At 39.9% G+C, this 19,509-nt stretch overlaps 1 protein-coding gene across 1 annotated transcript in view; it reads left to right on the top strand.

The window, feature by feature from the left end:
* Positions 1–19,509, top strand: part of LOC104149032 (dynein axonemal heavy chain 5) — a 179,022-nt gene that overhangs the window by 132,589 nt on the left and 26,924 nt on the right. Inside the window, exons 70-73 of the mRNA XM_068936316.1 lie at positions 4,438–4,705; positions 8,100–8,221; positions 9,462–9,809; positions 12,808–12,996. Coding sequence (XP_068792417.1) covers positions 4,438–4,705; positions 8,100–8,221; positions 9,462–9,809; positions 12,808–12,996 — 927 coding nt within the window. The remainder of the gene's footprint in view (positions 1–4,437; positions 4,706–8,099; positions 8,222–9,461; positions 9,810–12,807; positions 12,997–19,509) is intronic.

The raw sequence follows: 19,509 nt of genomic DNA, 5'->3' as shown, positions 1-19,509 counted from the left end.
AGTGTTGTCTGGAAGTTAATTTTGGACTAGTAGCCAAAATGCATTTCCTGAGGAAATGGAACTGTCACATTCTTACTTTTCCCAGTTGTTTTGTTCCAGTGAGCTCTGTGTTTTTATGCAGCAGATTACAATAGTCCATTACTTAGCAAAAATATTTAGCTATCAAAACAAAGCAATGCTTGTAGCTTACACTGTGTCTCCTTCACTGTAGGAGCTTACAATCAATAAAGCTAATTGCAGGCAGATAAAGAAAAAATTATAAATTACACAAGAGTATACTCGCAGTCTTACCAAAAGCCTTGCAGGTGGGCATTTTGGGCATCTGATCTTGCCTTTTGGAGTGTATGTGTACATGTCTGAAGTGTTCTAATTCTGTAATTACTGTGTTGTTTGTAGCAAAGATTGTAATGAATGTTGACAAGACAAATGACTTTAAAGCATCGCTTTTAGGCACTCTGTGCTTTATGTTTTATGGTTCACAGTGTAGATACAAATAAAATTTTCCCAATATGAAGTTACTCACTGTAAACCTCCATAACTTTTCCTCCTTGTTAGAATACATCATCAGTCAGAGGTGCCGACTTCTGTACACAGTAAATAAGATTTATTTTCAAAAGTGGGGAACACCCACAAATCTCTTCAGCTGAATTAGAAAGTTCAAACGCTTATTCTCTTTGAAAATCAGACCTCTTTATTTGTCTAACTGTGTTACAGAATGTTTAAATTTAGGAACTCTCATCTGAGTGTTTAAGTTTAGGAATCTAAGTCTGAAATTCTTCACATGATCTTTGTCCCAAATATTGTGCAGCCAAATAACCAGCCAGCATACAGACATTGGGAGGAAGGAAGGTAGTTGGATGAGAATACTTATAGGCTAGAAACGTGCAATTTTTTTGAGTCTCTTTTCAAGTTAAGGTATACACATAGCTTGTTGTAGTTACAGCCTGTTCTTATGGCCTATGTTATGAATACAAATGTGAGCATTGGCTTTGTGGTGGTGTCTTCGTTCACCTGTCTCGCTCTTAAGCATGCGTATCGAATGAAGACTTCCTAGACAGGTGCTTAACACTGTCTCCAGTAGGAGTTACAGTTCTATAATCAATAAAGAGAAAGACTGGTTCCTTTAAGAGTAATTCAGAGGTCCAGACTGAAGCTTCTACTTTGATTTGCCTTCAGGAGCTGCATATTTCTATCCTATTGGCCATGTAGGCAGGTGAGAAAAGCTAACCTCCTTATAGTCACTAAGTCAGCCAATCACTTCATGTCACTCCTGCAAGGGGGGAGCAGAATGCTCTCCCATTCTGTCAAATCCTAAAAAGCCCTTAGCCAAACTGGGGAAAGTGCTGCTAGATGGAAGGTGCGCTGTAACTGTGGTTGCTGAAAAAAAAACAGTTTTTTACTGTCATTTTGAAAGTATATTGCAGTGGGCAGTTTTTAAACTTAAGGAAATGTGCAGAATACTAAGAAAGTGGACCTGAAAGAGATCAGGAGATTACCTTATTTGTTCCTACATTGTTTATGATCAAGGCAAGCTCACTTATTAAAGTAGAATATTTAACTGTAAAAAGTTCTTCACTGCTTTCTTGAATTAGGCTCTTATTCTGCAACATATAGAAAATTTTCAAATTTACAGAAGCCGTCCAAATTCTGGAAATCAAACTACAAACATAGATGTTTTTTAAAGTAAAGATGTATATTAACATTGTGGGAGCTGTGGACATCTTGAGTAGTTCTTTGGCTTTGGAAAAAGGTATCTAAAAATCATGTACAGTTTTCAGAAACATTAGCAAGGGAGTTTTTATTGTGCTAGTTTGCTAACAAATTGTACTTATTTGGTTCCTGGCTTTCTCTGGAATTGGCTACATTTGCTTTTTTCTAGAATAAGCATTTGGCTTGACAAACGTTTGCTGTACCAAGGATCTGATCTTGGAATTTATGTGATTCTGTACCTCCAAAATATCTTATTTCTTCTTCTTTTTTTTCTTAAAGATAGAAAACTTCCAAAATACATGCTAGGCCTATTTTTCAAAAGAAGATTCCCTTTTACAAGCATGAGCTGTAGTTTTAAACCGGATTGTCAGTACTGATGGCACTTCTAAGTATGGTATTAACAATGTAAATCAATTATCTGCAGTTGGAAGTGTTTGCGTTTGTGATCATAAATGATTTTGCACCGTCAATTTTTATTGCTTTATTTTGATTTATTTAATTTTATTACTTTTTTGCAAAAATTATTGTTACATTTTATTGCTCTGCCCTCAAAGAGCAAAAACATAGAAATGAAAACAATATCTGTGACTACTGAGCTATACAACCTTCCTTATAAAATAGCTAAGCTCTGTCGTAAAGCCAGTTGGATTTTTGTCCCCTATACTTTCACTTAAAGTGTGAGTTGAAAAGTAACCTTCTGAGTCAAAATGAAATACATTATGCCTAGAATCTTGACTTCTTTAAAACCATAATATTTTATTATCAGGTAGTCTGTTTTTCCTTTCACGGAATGATGTACAAAATCTTCAACAGAACCCTCAGTGACATTGCGATAACTAAAATTATAGTATTTTCAGCTGCATAGAGGTGCATTAAGATGGTACAGCTATATTGGTATAAGTCACTACAGAGAGAAGTATTCCATAGGCAAACGCTTTTGATGTAATTCTTTTAAAAGGAGTAAAATAAGGTCTATCCATGATGAAAAATTATTTTTTCTTGTTGTCTCGATGTTTCGGTAACCTTTAGAGGTTGTACATTTGAGAAATAACATTCCCAAGAAGAGCAAATTATGAACAGATGCTTTGTTGGGGAATACAGAACCAGCTGAATGTGTATGTACTCTGCAGGGGTAGTCATAGTCTCTGACAGTAGGAGTGTTAGCTGGATTCGGATATTTCTCCTTAGAAGAGGTACAGTTTTTGCTTCCCCAGCACATGGCCAGCTTCACAGGTTTTTTTAGCTTTCCTTCTTTTATCTGCAATTCCAGGTTTTCCTGGTCTGAGAGCAGGATGTGACTGCTTTCTCATCCTTGGTATTCTCTTCTCCTTGAACTTTTTGCCAGGCAGTGGAGGATCATATAGAGCAGCTGCATTTATACTATTCAATAAAATCAGGTCAGGGCCTGTTCTCTGAGGCCAAATGACCAGCCATGGGTTGTGCCCATATACTTAAGCTCTCTCTCTCCCAAAAGCAGGGTAGCCTCATCCACACTTTTTGGAACTGAGTGACTTTCTTCTTCCTTTTGGTCTTCCAGCAACTGAGAGTGTCAGTAGTGGGAGAACTAAAGATTAACTTTTGTAGCTCTCAACCAGCTGAAGGTAGGCCCAGGTTGACAAGTCTTTATGCAAGTCATAGCTCACAGCATAAGGGTTCTCAGCTGTTAGTCTTGAGCATAATACTGTCCATGAAGCTAAGTCTTTTCATCAATTCACTTCTCCTCAACTTCACGAGTATCTACAGCATACATGGAATAATATACTCAAATGAATTTGACAATTCTGGTTTTCCCTGTAAGACTTGGGCAGTCACCCTAAGCCAAGGAACTGCTTATTTAACAGGAGGAACAACTGTAGTAAAGAATGATAAGCAATAAGAAGTCTGCCTGTGTATTACTTACAGATTTTTATGGTCCTGATAGCAACCTGGTCAGCTCGACCTTTTCAGATTCACCTGTGGGACCTATACCTTCTTCTGATTTTCTGAACTTCAGTCTCTCTTCTCCCATGGCCCTCTGGAGGGAGGGCTCCATAAATTTCCGGAGTTTGTGTGTCTGCATTTGTGAGCTTTGTCTCTTCTGAATCCAGAAAGCTTTTTGTCATGTACAGCTAAAGTGATCAAACTAGAACCCTCTGAGTCAGTGGCTCCACTACTGCCCATTAAAGAGACAAGGTGTTTGCTAAGGAACGAGTTAATGTGCACCAGTCTTTCCTGTCCTGCTTGTTTCCTTGACAGTTCTCTATTAGATTAAATAAATATATTCAGATAGTAAAAAGACACCCAAATTAAGGTAACTTTATTGTATACATGAATTATTACATGGAGCCTTCATATCTATCCATCTCAAGACAGTCCACAGCATAGGAGAAAGAATAGTCATGCTGTTTTATGTTTGTACTACTTTATTTGGGGAAGTGGAAAAGGGGATAAGAAGCTGGAATGGGAATCCAGCAAAGAGTTTCTGTTGCAGTTGTCACATGCCATTAAGTTTGGCAGACCCACAAAAAGAAAATTGTGTCCATTGGGTGTAGTTTTCTTTGAGCTGGTGAAGACATGAATAGTGTTGTGGTTTTTACTTACCCTCAGTTTTCATATAGTCAATTTCCATTGATGTTAGAGGTTTTCTTTCTGATACTGCATCACAGCACATGGGTATACGGAAGTAATAAATCATGAGGCTATTCATTCAAAAGAAATACAAGAGAACTCTTTAATTTTTCCTTCCAGAACATTCCTTGTCGTCCGATTTCAATGGGCCAGGGCCAAGAAGTCCATGCAAGACGTTTACTAAATCAGTGCATGCAAGATGGAGGATGGCTCCTTCTACAGAACTGCCACCTTGGCTTGGAGTTTCTTAATGAATTAATGGACACAGTCACAACAACAGAATCTATGAGTGAACATTTTAGGACCTGGATCACTACAGAGGCTGACCCAGAATTTCCTATTAACCTTTTACAGTCATCTATGAAATTTACTAATGAACCACCTCAAGGTAGAAGGCCATGCTTTTTTGGTTTGGGGGGGCTTTGGTTTTTTCCTCCTGGATCACTGTACTCTGCGGAATATTTTAATCTTTATTCTCTCTGTTGTTTCATTGGCAAAATACATCACTGTGTAGATCAGTCTTGCAATGCATAATGCATGACGCTTTGGAGGAGAAAATGGACATAATTCATTTTGTAACAGAAATTGATAATGGTTTTGTTGTTTGGGTAGACCCTGTGGAGAATGACATGTCAGCAGTTGTTTCTTAAGCTTAGTGCACGCCATCACTCTTTTCTTTCCATCTTGTTGACCCCACCAAAGGCTGCAGAGTGGAATTGATCCTGTGCTCTGCTGGGTAAGGAAAAGGAAAGACTCTTCTGAACAGCCAATCTCAGCTTCCCAAGCTGCAGTATTTAGCTGAGGCTGTTGCTTCCTCTTATGTTATTTGGCACTCCTGAGAACAGTCTGGCTCTTTTTAGCTGTCCTTCAAGCAGCTATAAGCTGCTATTGAATCACTCCTTAGCCACTGTCATGGGCAAGACAGAATAAATGACAACCCATAATGGATCTGGGTAATAAAGTTTATTTAAGAACCAATAAGATTAGATCTTTTATCCTACATTTTTTTCACACACTCACTCTCTCATACTTCCTACCCCCTAGCATTACATTCACTTGGTCTTGACCTCCCTTCCCACCAAGGAGATTGCTGCTGGTCTGGGAAGGTGAGGCAAAAAGTAATGTGGGTTTTATGCGGGGCTGCTGTATGCAGTTACCAGTCTTGGGCACCACTGGCCTAGGTCCTTGGGCATCCCCTGGCATCTATCTCCATGCATCTCCGTCATCTCCAGGATCTTTCCTCACTTCCAAGATATTTCCTCCAACCAGGAAGGTTGTCATCTTTTGGTTTCCCTAAACCCCTGGCTTTCCTAACCTAAGTGGTCTATGTGCAGAAGCACAACATGTGATCAAACTCCTATCTTATGCCTCTGTATTAAGTAGAGAATTCAGGACATGTTACTTTTTCCACCCTACATAGGATTCAGCTAGCAACTTGCAGGCTTGTGCCTGAGAGTTCAGAAGTTCAGTTTCAGACTTTCACCCTCCCCATGTACATACACAATTGTCTTCTGCCTGCCAGTGTTCACGATTTCAGCTGTTTTACCCCTATCACAGCCTCTTCTTTGCCAGACTGAACAAGCTCAGCCTTGACCTAGCATTACAAGTAACCTGGTCTCAGTACCTGACCATCTTGATAGCTCTCTGCTGAACCCTGTCCAATTTCTCCCTTGTGAACCAAAACATTGTATTGACATTGTGTGTGGACACTATATTTGAGGGAAAGCCTCATCAGTACTAAGTAAAAAGGGTAAGAATTTGCCTAGGCCTGCTGGCTACACTCCTCCTGAGGTAGCCCACTATCTGATTTGCGTTATTTGGAGTGAGATTGCAATTTTGGCTTATAATCAACCTGGCATAGGCCATAACTCTGAGGTTCTTTCCAGTAGGGTTGCAGGTCAGCCAGTCAGATCCCAGCTTGCACCAATGCATGGCATTATTTGCCCCAGGTGCAGAACTTTGCACTTGTTGTTGAAAAGCAGTCTCTAATCTATTACTCTGCTGGCTGCCTCTCGCTTATCCTAACTGTGCTGCTACCTGCACACATCATTGATAGAAGCACATTTATAAAAGCAACTTGCTATCCTGCCTTATGTCTACTTGTTGTGTATGATGAGGAAAGGCTACTTTTTATTTTGGACTCTGGCAGGAAGAAATCCTCAAGCCTGACACTTATTCTGTCTTGCAACTCCCTCATCTTTAGCTAGCTGTATAATGCATTAACTTGCCCTTCATTATATATATATATATATATATATATATATATATATATATATATATATATATATATGTTGCTACTGATTTCAGTTAATGAAGTCAGTAGGAGCTGACAATGTATATCCAAGGTCAGATTTAATCCCTTGGTCATATAAACCTCTTACTTCGATATTCATCTTCCTTTGCATATAAGTAAACTTTCTAAATGTGGTTTGATCTGTGTGAGAAGACAGTCTGTTTCAGTGTGTAGACTTCTGCAAGATATATTCACTCTCAAGAGCAGTTTGTTAATCGTCTGTTTTAAATTTCTTACTTGTTTCTCTTCTCCCCCACCTTTTTTTCTTCAGTACTCAGCATCTATTTGATTGCTACGGTAACCCTCTCTTTAGCACTCATATGATAGCTCTCTGTACCTCACCAAGGGTGTTTCATAAGCCAAATTGTAGTCAATTTACAACTTGATTTTAATAATAAATATGTGGCTGGAGTAACAATTTAAGTGAGGATAAAATAAAAGCAGTTTGAGTGTTCTGGTGCTGTCCCCTCACATTATTAGCAATGTGATAGGCAAGACTCTTCTTGATTACTTCCTCTTGTTTTTGGAGGTTTTTAAAGTATAATATATATACTGTATAATATTTTGAAAAGATCTTTGCTTGAATATTGTTCTACAGGAGCTTTGTGAATTAGGAAAAAAGCAAAAGGTTTTTTTATTATATCATAGAAAGTAATTTAGTATTTGTGACATGGTCATTCTATTCACTACATTTGAAATCTATCTTTTTAGACGTGTGTTAAGCTGATTAAATGGAGGATATTGTAAGTGGGGCCTGGTGTGGGTAACTTACACTCTGTGTTGTCTGGCAAAGGAGAGACTATGCTTCAGTAATGCTACCAGAAAGCATCTGGGAGGAGCAGGGCTTATGTATTCCACAGAAGCTGGAACTGGGTCAGTCATATCTGCCTAAAGCCATTCCTGCGGTATGGAACTTCAGTGCTCAATAATGCTTCCACAAGTAAAACATCTCCACCATGAATTTAGGTTCTCATCTCATCAACTTAGTGCATGTATGGCATTCGAGAAGCCCCATGTGTAATTCTGAGATACTAGTAAGCTATAGGAACAAAGTCTAAATTAAATTATCCTCAGTAAAACCAAACTCTCATTATATATGTAAATGTTGAAACAGACCCTTGGATGATAAATGATATATTTCATGTGACGTATGAAGTGTATTTTTGATTGTCATATAGTTGCTGAATACTTATTTCAGTTGTTACGGATAACATTTAATATATGATTAACTAAGTGTAATTCCTTCAAGATTCCTGAATAGTCTGGTGTGTCATCTTCTACCTGAAACAAAATGTAATTGAACTTTTCCTGGTATGATCAGCTGAACAGACTGTTGATTCAAAAGGATTGTTTGTATCTATAGATAAGATGATAACGTAAATTGGAATAGCAAATTCTAATACAGAGTTCATTTTGCTAAAACAGAAGTTGAAATTATGGGATCTATTCATTTTTTACTCTTATATTACATTTTTATACTATTTTCTAGGTGTGAAAGCTGGCTTAAAACGGACATACTCTACTATTACTCAGGATCACCTGGAAGTGAGCAACATGCCACAGTGGAAACCCTTGCTATATGCCATAGCATTTCTTCACACAACTGTTCAGGTTTCAAATTATGTGTCTTATTCTTCTATCATGAAGCCATGTTTCATTTATTAACACGCAGTGTTGTTAAATACATTTATTAACACATAAAGTTAGTAAATAAAAGCTATGTTTAATGTAAAGCCTGCACTGGGCAAATTGGTACTGATAAAATAAAAGCATAAAATGCCTCTATTACTGCACCTATTTGCTTGTGTTGATCTTGTTCCTCCAACAAGGATGGTATTTCAGAGGAAAGAGGGTAATCGGCTAATGATCAGTTAGCCCTTCAGTTAAAGTTTTGAACATGGCAGTGTGATTTGTCCTTCAATTAATTGTATTGTGCTATGTTTTAAATCATGAAAGCATGTTAAAGAAATTTACAGCTTAGATTGGAAAACCGTATTCTTGCAACTGCTGCTTTCACAATGAGGAAGGGTAAGAGGCTGCATATAAATCTTCTTTCACTGAAACCTATAGGAGGAAATTAAGGTGAAAGATGATTTTGGGGCTTGGCTTTCAAGAGTTCCATTAAAGAAAGTGCTTTATGGGTTAACCACAACTTTTCATCATTCTCTTAATAGATTTTGCTGTATCCTTAGTTTATGTTTGGTGCCTACTTAATTTAACCCTGTGATTTCTATGTCCCAATACATTGTGGTCTAAATGGCAGCCTGTGGTATGCTTGTGTTTGGCCCATAACTTTTTTCCTGGTGGAAATCAAGAATGTTAATAGCAGACACTGCCCTAACATCCACATACTGCTTGCTACATCTGTAAATGGTTCAGAAAGAAGCAACTTTTGCTACTTGCACCCATACCATATAAGGACGTGAGAGACGTGGATGTACCCAAGTCCGTAGGAGGGCCGCAAACTGTGATCATGGCTGATGAGTGTGGACATCCTTTCCTAACATAGTACCTTCATTTTTGAAATTCAGAAACTGCAGTTCTAGATTCGCAGACTCGCTGCATTTAGAAAAGAGGGGTTGTTTTTGGTGAAAATATTTATACTGCTATTCTTTGTTCTTGTCTGTCTACTTATGATGATAAAAGAAGAAATAATTGACTACTAGATAGTTAATCATGAGTTTGGCCTTGTGCATGTTAAGTGAAGAACCATTTTTCTCAGCTGGTGGAATACAGCCCCAGCTGGACTGTTTTAATATTAGTATATTTAATATTAGCATATTTCATGTATTCTTTTTTTTTTTTCACGATTATTACTAGTGCTTCACCTTTAAATCTGTCTATCTTACAGGAAAGACGAAAGTTTGGCCCACTGGGCTGGAATATTCCTTATGAATTTAATCAAGCAGACTTTGCAGTCAGCGTGCAATTTGTTCAGAATCATTTGGATGACATTGACATTAACCATGGAGTGAACTGGAGCTGTGTTCGCTATATGCTTGGAGAAGTACAGTATGGTGGCCGTGTTACTGATGACCTTGACAAAGCACTACTGAATACATTTGCAAGAGTGTGGTTTGGAGAGCATATGTTTAGTGAGAAATTTTGCTTCTACAATGGTTATATTATTCCAAAAGGAAAAACAGTTGAAGACTATCTCCAGTACATAGAACAGTTGCCAATGGTTGATACGCCTGAGGTAAAAATATTTCAAAGTATTAAAGGGAGTTTTTTTCAGAGAAATCATTTGATCAGGTATATTTTCAGAGCCATGCATGTATGGGATTGAACAGATATGAGAACTCATTTTAAAAGTTATAAGTAGCAGATTATTCCATTTTGAGGACAGAAACAGAGCTGGATACTGCCATGAACTGATGGGGTGGGGTGCTTGGCATCTCATGGCTGCTACCACTTTTACATGAAGCAGTCCATGTATACTGCAGCAATCATATTAATTGGAGGATTGCAATTTCCTGTTCCCTCTGATACAACCACACTTGATGGAGTTAGTTAAAACTGAAACAGAAATGAATGCTCTGGGTTTCAGTCTCATTGCTACTAAGTTGATACTTGGGTTGGGGGTAAGCTCTATTGAAATTAAGTAGGAGTAAATAGAAAAATCTGATTTTCTGTTTCTGATAGCATCTACTGTTTAAGAGGGTAGGAAGACTCCATGCTCACAAATTAAGCTTGTAAGGTTTTGAGTCTCTGAAAGTAGTAGAAGCAGAATGCAAGGGTATGCAGGCTGGCAAAATCGCATCTTTCCTGAGTGAGGGTAAATGCAGCCCTGATAATGTGCTACTGGGATCCATTTGAAACCAACTCATGAAGAGGTCCATATCAGTGTATGACCCATGGCTTTTTAATCAGATTTCAGGTGCTGCTTTCATGGGTCTGCTTTTCTAAGCATTTTGGAACCTCACAATGCTGTAATGTATTTTCTAAATATTTTGATGTCCACAAAAAAAAAATGTATATATGGTTTGATGTAGGGAAAATTTTACCTTTGACTTTTATGTAAATAGGATTAAGCCCTAAGAATGCAAAGATCTCTTTCTACTTCAAATTATCACAAGTTAGGAAGAAAGTGACAACTTTCTTCCATCATTCCAAAATCTCTCAGAATTGCTCTTGGAAACCCCTGACCTTTTAAGCTTCCAGTCTTCTTTGTCCTGCAAAGGATATTGTGCTAGTCAAAACAGTGTATCTTTGTTTCCTCCCCTTTCCATTTTTGGTTAAGAAAGACAGACTGAATAAATCTAATTGCTATATCTATGCTCTTTTGATGAAATTTCAACTTCCGATCAGAATAAACACTGACTTTTGAAGAGGGCTATTGAACTCAGCAGTGCCTTTGAAAATGGTTTTGATTTCAGAGGGGTATAGAGCTTTAGCAGCTTTGGTTTTGAGGATTTGTCAGGCTAAAAAAAAAAAACCACTAAAAACAGAATCCATCATCCCTTTTTTAATCAAAATTCCCAGAGAAGTTGAGTTTCTCACAGGGAGTGAGAAATTGGGCTTCTTGATTAATTTACAGGACATCTAGGGCACTTGGTCCACCCATTGCTTTACTACCCTGCTTGGCTTGTTCTTATTCCTTCATATGTCACTTGCATAAGCACATAGGACCTGAGTTGTTTCCCATGTCCCTGTCTTCATCAATGTTACTCCAGTTATGAAGTTAGTCCTTAGTCTAGTGTTATGATTTACATTCACAGCATTTTTCGTGTTTCTAAATTGGATTATAGCATTGCCACAAAATCTGCTAGAGTAAAAACAAACAAAAATACCTGACTCTGCAAGAGTAAAAGCAGTAAAAAACATATCTTCAAATGATTATTTCATTCTGTGATGACTGAATATAAGTGTAATAAGGTGCGTTGATACTTTCAGTTTTTACAGCTCTGAATATGCAGGTTGTGTTAACTGTATGCATGCTATCTGTAAGATGTATTAAATCCTACTTGGAACCTAATTCCATGTAAATTATAGCCACCCTTTCTCACACAGACAAAATTAAGTCTGCAATGTGTTTTTTGTGTTGTTATCAGGGTCAGATCCGCAGATGGTGTAAATCAGTTCAGCTTTTCTAGCTTTAATGCAGCTGCAGCCACTTACATCCATTGTCTTTGAGTTTCTAGATTTGCAAGCATAGCAAAATTACACATGACCCTTTTTGTTCTTTCCTCAGAGTTTATAAATATTGGTTATTAGAATTATCTTCTTAGAATATATCAATTCTAATGTAAGATGTGAAAATAGGATACATGAGAAACAAGATGGATAGCTTGGCCTAGGAGTTCAGTTCTGGGGCAAGCCCTCTTCATTGTTGGATCAGTGGTTCAAAGGTCATTAGAGATAGTTAACAGTTATTGTTTAGTGAGGGCTGGTGAAATAAGTCATAGTCCATTTCCTCTTGGAGAGGAATTGCCATTGACCTGACAGTTATAGACTTGCTGATATTTCAGCAGAGATTTCTGAGACTGCTATTATCATTCAAACAAAGGGTAGCTTTACAGTAATATTATGTGAGTTGTATCTTAAGTAAAATAATTGCATTTCAAAGGAAGCGAAAGTAAGGAGGGGGAAACTTAAACTGAAAACAGCTAAAACAAAATATGCCAAATGTATTTCCCACCATAAAATCTCTAGGTACTTTTTATTTGGACAGGGCTAGTTTTATTCACTGTACTTCATGCCTGAGAGATGGAGTGAAACAAAACCTATTAGAAATGGCAATTAATCTGATTGTTAGGTGTATCTATGTGGGGTGGTGCAATAGTAGTAGAACTATAAAAAGAAAAAGCTGGGGGTGCGGGGTCAGTGTCCACATTCCACATGTTTCAGACAAGCTCTAGTCTGATTGAGTGGAGAGGAATCAGTCTGTGCACTCTGATACCACTTGACAGTATGGACCAAAGCCTGGTAAGTGAAGATAAGCAGAAGAGCAGGTCAAAAATACACTCCTTATCTAAATGAAAATGCTGATGTAGATGCAGCATATGTTAATATTTCTATATAACTTGGGCTTGGTACTTGGCCAGGAAAATGAGTGTACTTCCACTGACCTATTCACATCTGTTGTTTCATAAGCTGATTATTTTCTTCTCTTATATGTTTTCATGGGTTCTTTCACTGATATATTTTTAGAAAGAAAATTGCATTTTTAAAAATTTTTTCCTTTTTACTTTAAGGTGTTTGGACTTCACCCTAACGCAGATATAACTTACCAGACTAACTTGGCTAACAAGACATTAAGTACAATAATGAGCATCCAGCCCAAAGACAGCAGCAGTGGAGGAGGGGAAACCCGAGAAGCGGTGATACAGCGTCTTGCTGATGAGATGCTGGAGAAGTTACCTCCAGATTACATCCCACATGAGGTATATGCTGCTGTAGAGATATAGATGTTTTGTATAGGTATGCAGGAGTGTTTTATTGTGCTTTATTTAATCTCACTGGTGTCTATTTTAAAAAGTTCTTAAAATAATGCATAGTGCTTTAGAAGTCTGTTTTGGTTTGTCATCTAAAATATCCTACATCAGAAGTGTATATTGCAAAAGCAATAGTCTGCTTAATGAGTCACCTTACCTCAGGAAGACATCAATGCTTATTTTGAAGGATCAGGGATCTTATAATAGGTACAGATTTTTTGGAGTTTGAGCTTTAACAGATATATATGCCAGTTTTTTCTTGCATTTTCAATTAACAGTCTCGTTAAATAGAAAAGTCCAGAATAAAGGACTCCTGCATCTTCTTGTAAGTATGGATCTGGTGTCTTACCATGTGTTTCATGAACAGTAAGTGTTGAAAACCTCTCATAGTATTTCCATGCTTTTATTATTTACAACTTTGTTGTGCTGATAATGCTTTTTTCCGGCTTGCAAGTACATGCTTCTTGTAGAGTGTCCATTATGCAGTATTGCAGCTTGTCATGCTGTACTTCCTTTTCTTTTCTAGTTAACTTAGAATGTCCAGTTAGGATATGACCAATAATCTTGGGGCCTTGGCAAGATTTCATGAATTCTGTTATATTATTCATCTTAGTTTTAATATATCTTGTATAAATATAGCCTCTTCTGTACAGTCATAATTTATCACTAAACAACTATTTTCAAGCTACTTTTTTTTTGCAACTTTTATTTTATGAGATTTCCTAAAGAGCCTTCTCCATGTTGTTATTTTTCCATCCATTCCTGCTCGTCTATCTCTTTTAGCCATCCACCTATTGACTTGCTCCCAGCAGGAGTGTATTACTCATTTATTTGTAGAACTTGGTTTGGGATGCAGTCAGTTTTCTACTTCACAGGATCACAGAATCACAGAATGGTCAATGTTGGAAGGGACCTCTGGAGGTCATCTAGTCCAACCCCCCTGCTCAAGCAGGGTCCTCTAGAGCACGTTGCCCAGGATCGCGTCCAGACGGCTTTTGAATCTCCAGGGAAGGAGACCCCACAACCTCTCTGGGAAACCTCTTCCAGGGCTCCCGTCACCCTCTCAGGAAAGAAATTTTTCCTCATGTTCGGACAGAACTGCCTGTCTTTCACTTTGTGCCCGTTGCCTCTCATCCTATTGCTGGGCACCAGAGAGAGGAGTCTGGCCCCATCCTCTCGACACCCTCCCTTCAGATACTTGTACACGTTGATGAGATCTCCTCTCAGTTTTCTCTTCTCCAGGCTAAACAGGCCCAGCTCTCTCTCAGCCTTTCCTCAGATGCGGCATGCTACAGTCTCCTCATCATCTTCAGAGCCCACTGCTGGACTCGCTCCAGGAGCTCCATGTCACTGTTGTACTGGGGAGCCCAGAGTTGGACACAGTACTCCAGGTGAGGCCTCACCAGGGCTGAGGAGAGGGGCAGGATCACCTCCCTCCACCTGCTGGCAATGCTCTTCCTAAAGCAACCCAGGATACTATTGGCCTTCTTGGCCACAAGGGCACAGTGCTGCCTCATGCTTAACTTGTTGTCCACCAGCACTCCCAGGACCTTCTCTGCAGAGCTGCTTTCCAGCACGTCAACCCCCAACCTGTACTGCTGCATGAGGTTCTTCCTCCCGAGGTGCAGGACCTTGCACTTGCCTTTGTTGAACTGCAGAAGGTTCCTCTCCGCCCAGCTCTCCGGCCTGTCCTGGTCCCTCTGAATGGCAGCACAGCCTTGTGGTGTGTCGGCCACTCCCCCCAGTTTTGGATCATCAGCACACTTGCTGAGGGTGCACTCTGAGCCTTCCTCCAGTCATTGATGAATACATTGAACAAGACTGGACCCAGGACTGACCCCTGGGGCACAGGGCCTCCAGCTACAGGCCTCCAGCTAGACTCTGTGCCACTGACCACAACCCTCTGAGCTCAGCCATCCAGCCAGTTCTCAAGCCACCTCACCGTCCACTCGTCTAGCCCACACTTCCTGAGCTTACCTAGGAGGAAGTGATGGGAGACAGTGTCCAAAGCCTTGCTGAAGTCCAGGGAGACAACATGCACTGCTCTGCCCTCATCTACCCAGCCAGGCATTCCGTCACAGAAGGCGATCAGATTGGTCAAGCATGATTTCCCTTTGGTGAATCCATGCTGACTCCTCCTGATCACCTGCTTGTCCTCCACATGCTTAGTGAGGACCTCCAGGAGGAGCTGTTGCATCACCTTTGCAGGGCTGGAGGGGAGGCTGACAGGCCTGTAGTTTCCTGGCTCCTCCTTCTCACCCTTTTGGAGGACTGGGGTGACATTGGCTTTCCTCCAGTCCTCAGGCACCTCTCCTGATCTCCAGGACCTTTCCAAGGTGATGGAGAGTGGCCTAGCGATACCATCCGCCAGCTCCCTCAGCACTCGTGGGTGCATCCCATCGGAGCCCATGGATTTGTGGATGTCAAGTTTGCCTAAATGATCTCTAACCCAATCCTCCTCGACCAAGGGAAAGTAATTCCTGAGGGCTTGCCTAAGCTTGAAAGACTGAAGCAAAGGCGACATTCAATAACTCTGCCTTCTCTGTATCGTTCGTCACCAGGGCACCCGCCCCATTCAGCAGCGGGCCCACGTTTTCCCTAGTCTTCCTTTTGCTATTGATGTGTTTGAAGAAGCCCTTTTGTTGTCCTTGACATCCCTTGCCAGATTTAATTCCAAATGGGCCTTGGCCTTCCTTGTCACATCCCTGCACGCTCTGACAACATCCCTGTATTCCTCCCAAGTGGCCTGTCCCCTCTTCCACGTTCTGTACACTTCCTTCTTCTGTTGGAGTTTTGCCAGGAGTTCCTTGCTCAGCCATGCAAGTCTCCTGCCTGCTTTGCTGGACTTCTTGCTCATATTGATGCACCCGTCTTCAGCCTGGAGGAAGTCGTGCTTGAATATTAGCTGGCTGTTCGGGACCCCCCCTTCCTTCAAGGGCCCTACCGCATGGGGTTCCTCCAAGTAGGTCCCTCAAGAGGCCAAGGTAGCTCTCCTGAAGTCCAGGGCTGCTAGCCTACTTATTGCCCTGCTTCCTCTTCACATCTCGGGATCACTGCAGCCAAGGCTGCCCCTGACCTTCACCTCTCCGACCAGACCTTCTTTGTTTGTTAGTACAAGGTCCAGCAGCACGTCTCTCCTTGTTGGCTTCTCCATCCCCTGTGTCCAAAAAGTTATCCTCAGTGCGCTGCAGGAACCTTCTGGACTGTTTGTGCCTAGCTGTGTTGTTCCTCCAGCAGATGTTAGGATGGTTGAAGTCTCCCATGAGAGCCAGGGCCTGTGATTGTGAGGCTACTTCCAGCTATCTGTAGAAGGCCTCATCTACTTCCTCTTCCTGATCAGGTGGCCTGTAGTAAACCCCCACATCTGTGTCACCCAGGTTAGCCTGCCCTTTAATCCTTACCCATGGTCTCTCATCTTGCTCTTCATCCACCCCTAGGCAGAGCTCCATACATTCCAGTTGCTCTCTCACATGAAGGGCATCCTATCCATCCAGGACAGCCTTCCAGTCATGTGAACTATCCCACCATGTCTCTGTAACTGCAATGAGATCAAGGCCCTGCGACCGCACACAGATCTCTGATTCTTCCTGCTTATTCCCCATGCTGCGTGCATTGGTGTACAGGCACTTCAGACAGGTATTTGAGCATGCAGGTTTCACAGGAGGGGTGCAAGAGGATACCCCATAGTCATATCTTGTAGGCATTCCTTGGCTGCATGCACCTGCTGGAGGTATCCCCACTTGAGCCCTGTTTTCTGGGTGGTCTCTATAACTCTCCCCTTCCCCCATATTTCCTTGTTTAAAGCCCTCCTGGCCAACCTGTAGGCGAGTGCCTCATTTAGTGAGGTGCATCCCATCTCTCCCCATCAGTTATCTATCTTCAAACAGGGTCCCATGGTCATAGAAACCAAAACCCTGTTGCCAACACCAGCAGCGCAGCCAGTTGTTTACTTGGAGAATCCATCAACTTGCCCTCTCGTCCTTCACCCTAACTGGTAGGATTGAGGAGAAATTGACCTGGGCTCCCAGACCCTTGACCACCATCCTCTGAGTTCTGAAATCTTGTTTGATGGTTTCCAATTTGCCCTTGGTATTACTGGCGGCCACATGGAAGAGGAGCAGGGGGTAATAGTCGGATGTGTGGACAAGCCTTGGCAGTCTTTCCATGACAGCTCTGATTTGAGCCCCTGGCAGGCAACAAACCTCTCTAGACAAGAGATCAGGTCCACAGGGGCCTTTGTCCCCTGCAGCAAGGAGTAACCCACTAGAATCACTTCTTCTGGGTTTTCCTGTATGGCAGGTCTATTGGGCTTTACTTTTTCATTTTTAATACTTTTCATATTATTATTAAATAATAATAATAGTAATACTTATTGCAAGTAATAAAACCATAAACAGTAATTTAATAATAATCGTCATTATTTATTAATTTAAAAAATTTAATAAAGTTACTCTTCTTCTGCAGCTTGGATTGTTCTCAGTCCTTTTTCTTTATCCTTCCTGTCAGAGTAAAGCTTTGTTATTGTCCTACACAGAACTAATTTCTTCTCATTTTATTGCATGCCTTAGTTAAATTTTTCAGTTTATAATAATTAAATACTGAATGTCTGTGGCATTTTGCCACATTTGTAGTATGTGCATTGAGCTAATTTTTTCAAGAAATTTGCTAAATCCTCCAAAGAACTGTTTCTTAATTCCTTTGTTAAATTCTTAATTGACAACTTTTTCTTCCTAAAGAATTACTAATACTTATAAGATGTCAATAATATTGGACCTTATATTGCGACCAGAGGAAATTCTTGACCTCTATTTTTACCCTTTGGAAATTTGTGCAGTGCCTTTTAGTCTATGTAAAGATGCACACATATTTGTTTAATCCTAATTTCACTCCTCAATAGTTTGAACAAATAACTAGTTTTCTTTGACATTTCTTTTGGTTAATCTTGGTCTCATTCATTCAGGTTATCTGTAAAAAAACATGTAAAATATGTCTTCCCTTTTCAGTCACTTCCTTGAATGTCTTTGCTTTGCAAACAACCAGGTATGGATCCAGGGAAAATAGTAAAGAGCAGAGGTCTGATGACAGTTCCAACCTAGCAGAGGTCTGATGACAGTTCCAACCTGCACTCTAAACTTCTGTCTATTTTTCTACTTTATTTGGGTACAATACATATTTTTCCATATGACTATTAAAAAAACCGCCACAAATTATTTTCATTGCTGTTTCACTCTCCTCACCCAGTTGTATGACACACTATCTTATCTCTTCTCATAATCTGCCAATCATATATGCATTTTTTTATTTTCTCGTAACTGTCATCTATATAATGATGTTCACAATCAAATGATTCTTTGCTTCTGTACCACATCTCTGACATCTTCTCTGCGCTACAGGAAACCTCTTTTGCTTCAGTTTGCTTCACAGCTCTTCTCTAATAATTCAAGTAAGGAGATTCACATTTTGCAGGTCAAAGCAGTATTAGGTATTAATACTTTAGCATCAGCTTTCTTCCCCCTCATGTTTCTTCTAACAAGCACAGTCATTCTGTTGGATGGACTTTTCCCCACTGTATTTCCTGTAAATGTATTCTGAACTCAGGATGTAAGTTTGTTTCACTGTCTTATCAATAACTGTAGATACCAGCTCTTCCTGGTGATTTCCAGTTAGGCAGTTATCTCAGACTGGGTACATCTTGATCAGTGATCTGCACTTTTCTTTGATTAATCATACTACTCCATTTACATTCTGTTTCTTCCTGTATCATGGTAGTCATGTCTTTGCTCTGATTGTCTAAAGAACATCATCTGCTCATTTTCTAACTATTTTGGCAGTAATCTGTTCCTCTGTATATCTGTTTGGTTGTGTCAGCTGCTTCAGATCGTACTTCTGTAGTGTTATGAGATTTGGCATTCATTCATCTGATTCCTCAATGTCATCTTCTTCATTTTGCCCCATGGATTTACCTTTTCTCTCATTCTCTGAATCTTAGAACTAATCTTTATCAATGTGTCTTTTGGAAGAGGGGAGTTTCCATTCTCTCCCATTAGTGCCCAGTTCTACCTGTTTGCTATATTTTTTATAGTGTCAAAAGTGTGGTTTGCTCTTTACGCAGTAAGCAAAAAATCTGTATCAGATAGACTTCTCATCTAAGTTGAAGCTGTATTATTCTGGAACCTACTCTAAAGGGTGGAGAGGTGGAGAGGACAGGAGTAAGCTGGAAAGAAAGTTGAGTTTGGTAATGGAGTTTGCATAAACTGACAAAAAGAGAATGTCTAAAATAGCAAAAGAAAGAAAAGATTATGTTGACTAAAGTATAACTAAGAATTTCATTTGAGCAGAAATGCAGAAAAGAAGGAACAGAATTTAGACATTCTCTGAGGGAAAAAGCAACAGAATTTAGCAGCATACTAAATATAATAAGCGAAGGAGCAAAGTGAAATTAAGCTTTGAAGCATAAGGAGT

This window comes from Struthio camelus, chromosome 2 (genome assembly GCF_040807025.1).
Source record: "Struthio camelus isolate bStrCam1 chromosome 2, bStrCam1.hap1, whole genome shotgun sequence".
Taxonomy (NCBI): domain Eukaryota; kingdom Metazoa; phylum Chordata; class Aves; order Struthioniformes; family Struthionidae; genus Struthio; species Struthio camelus.
This window is presented reverse-complemented; position numbering and strand designations above follow the sequence as displayed.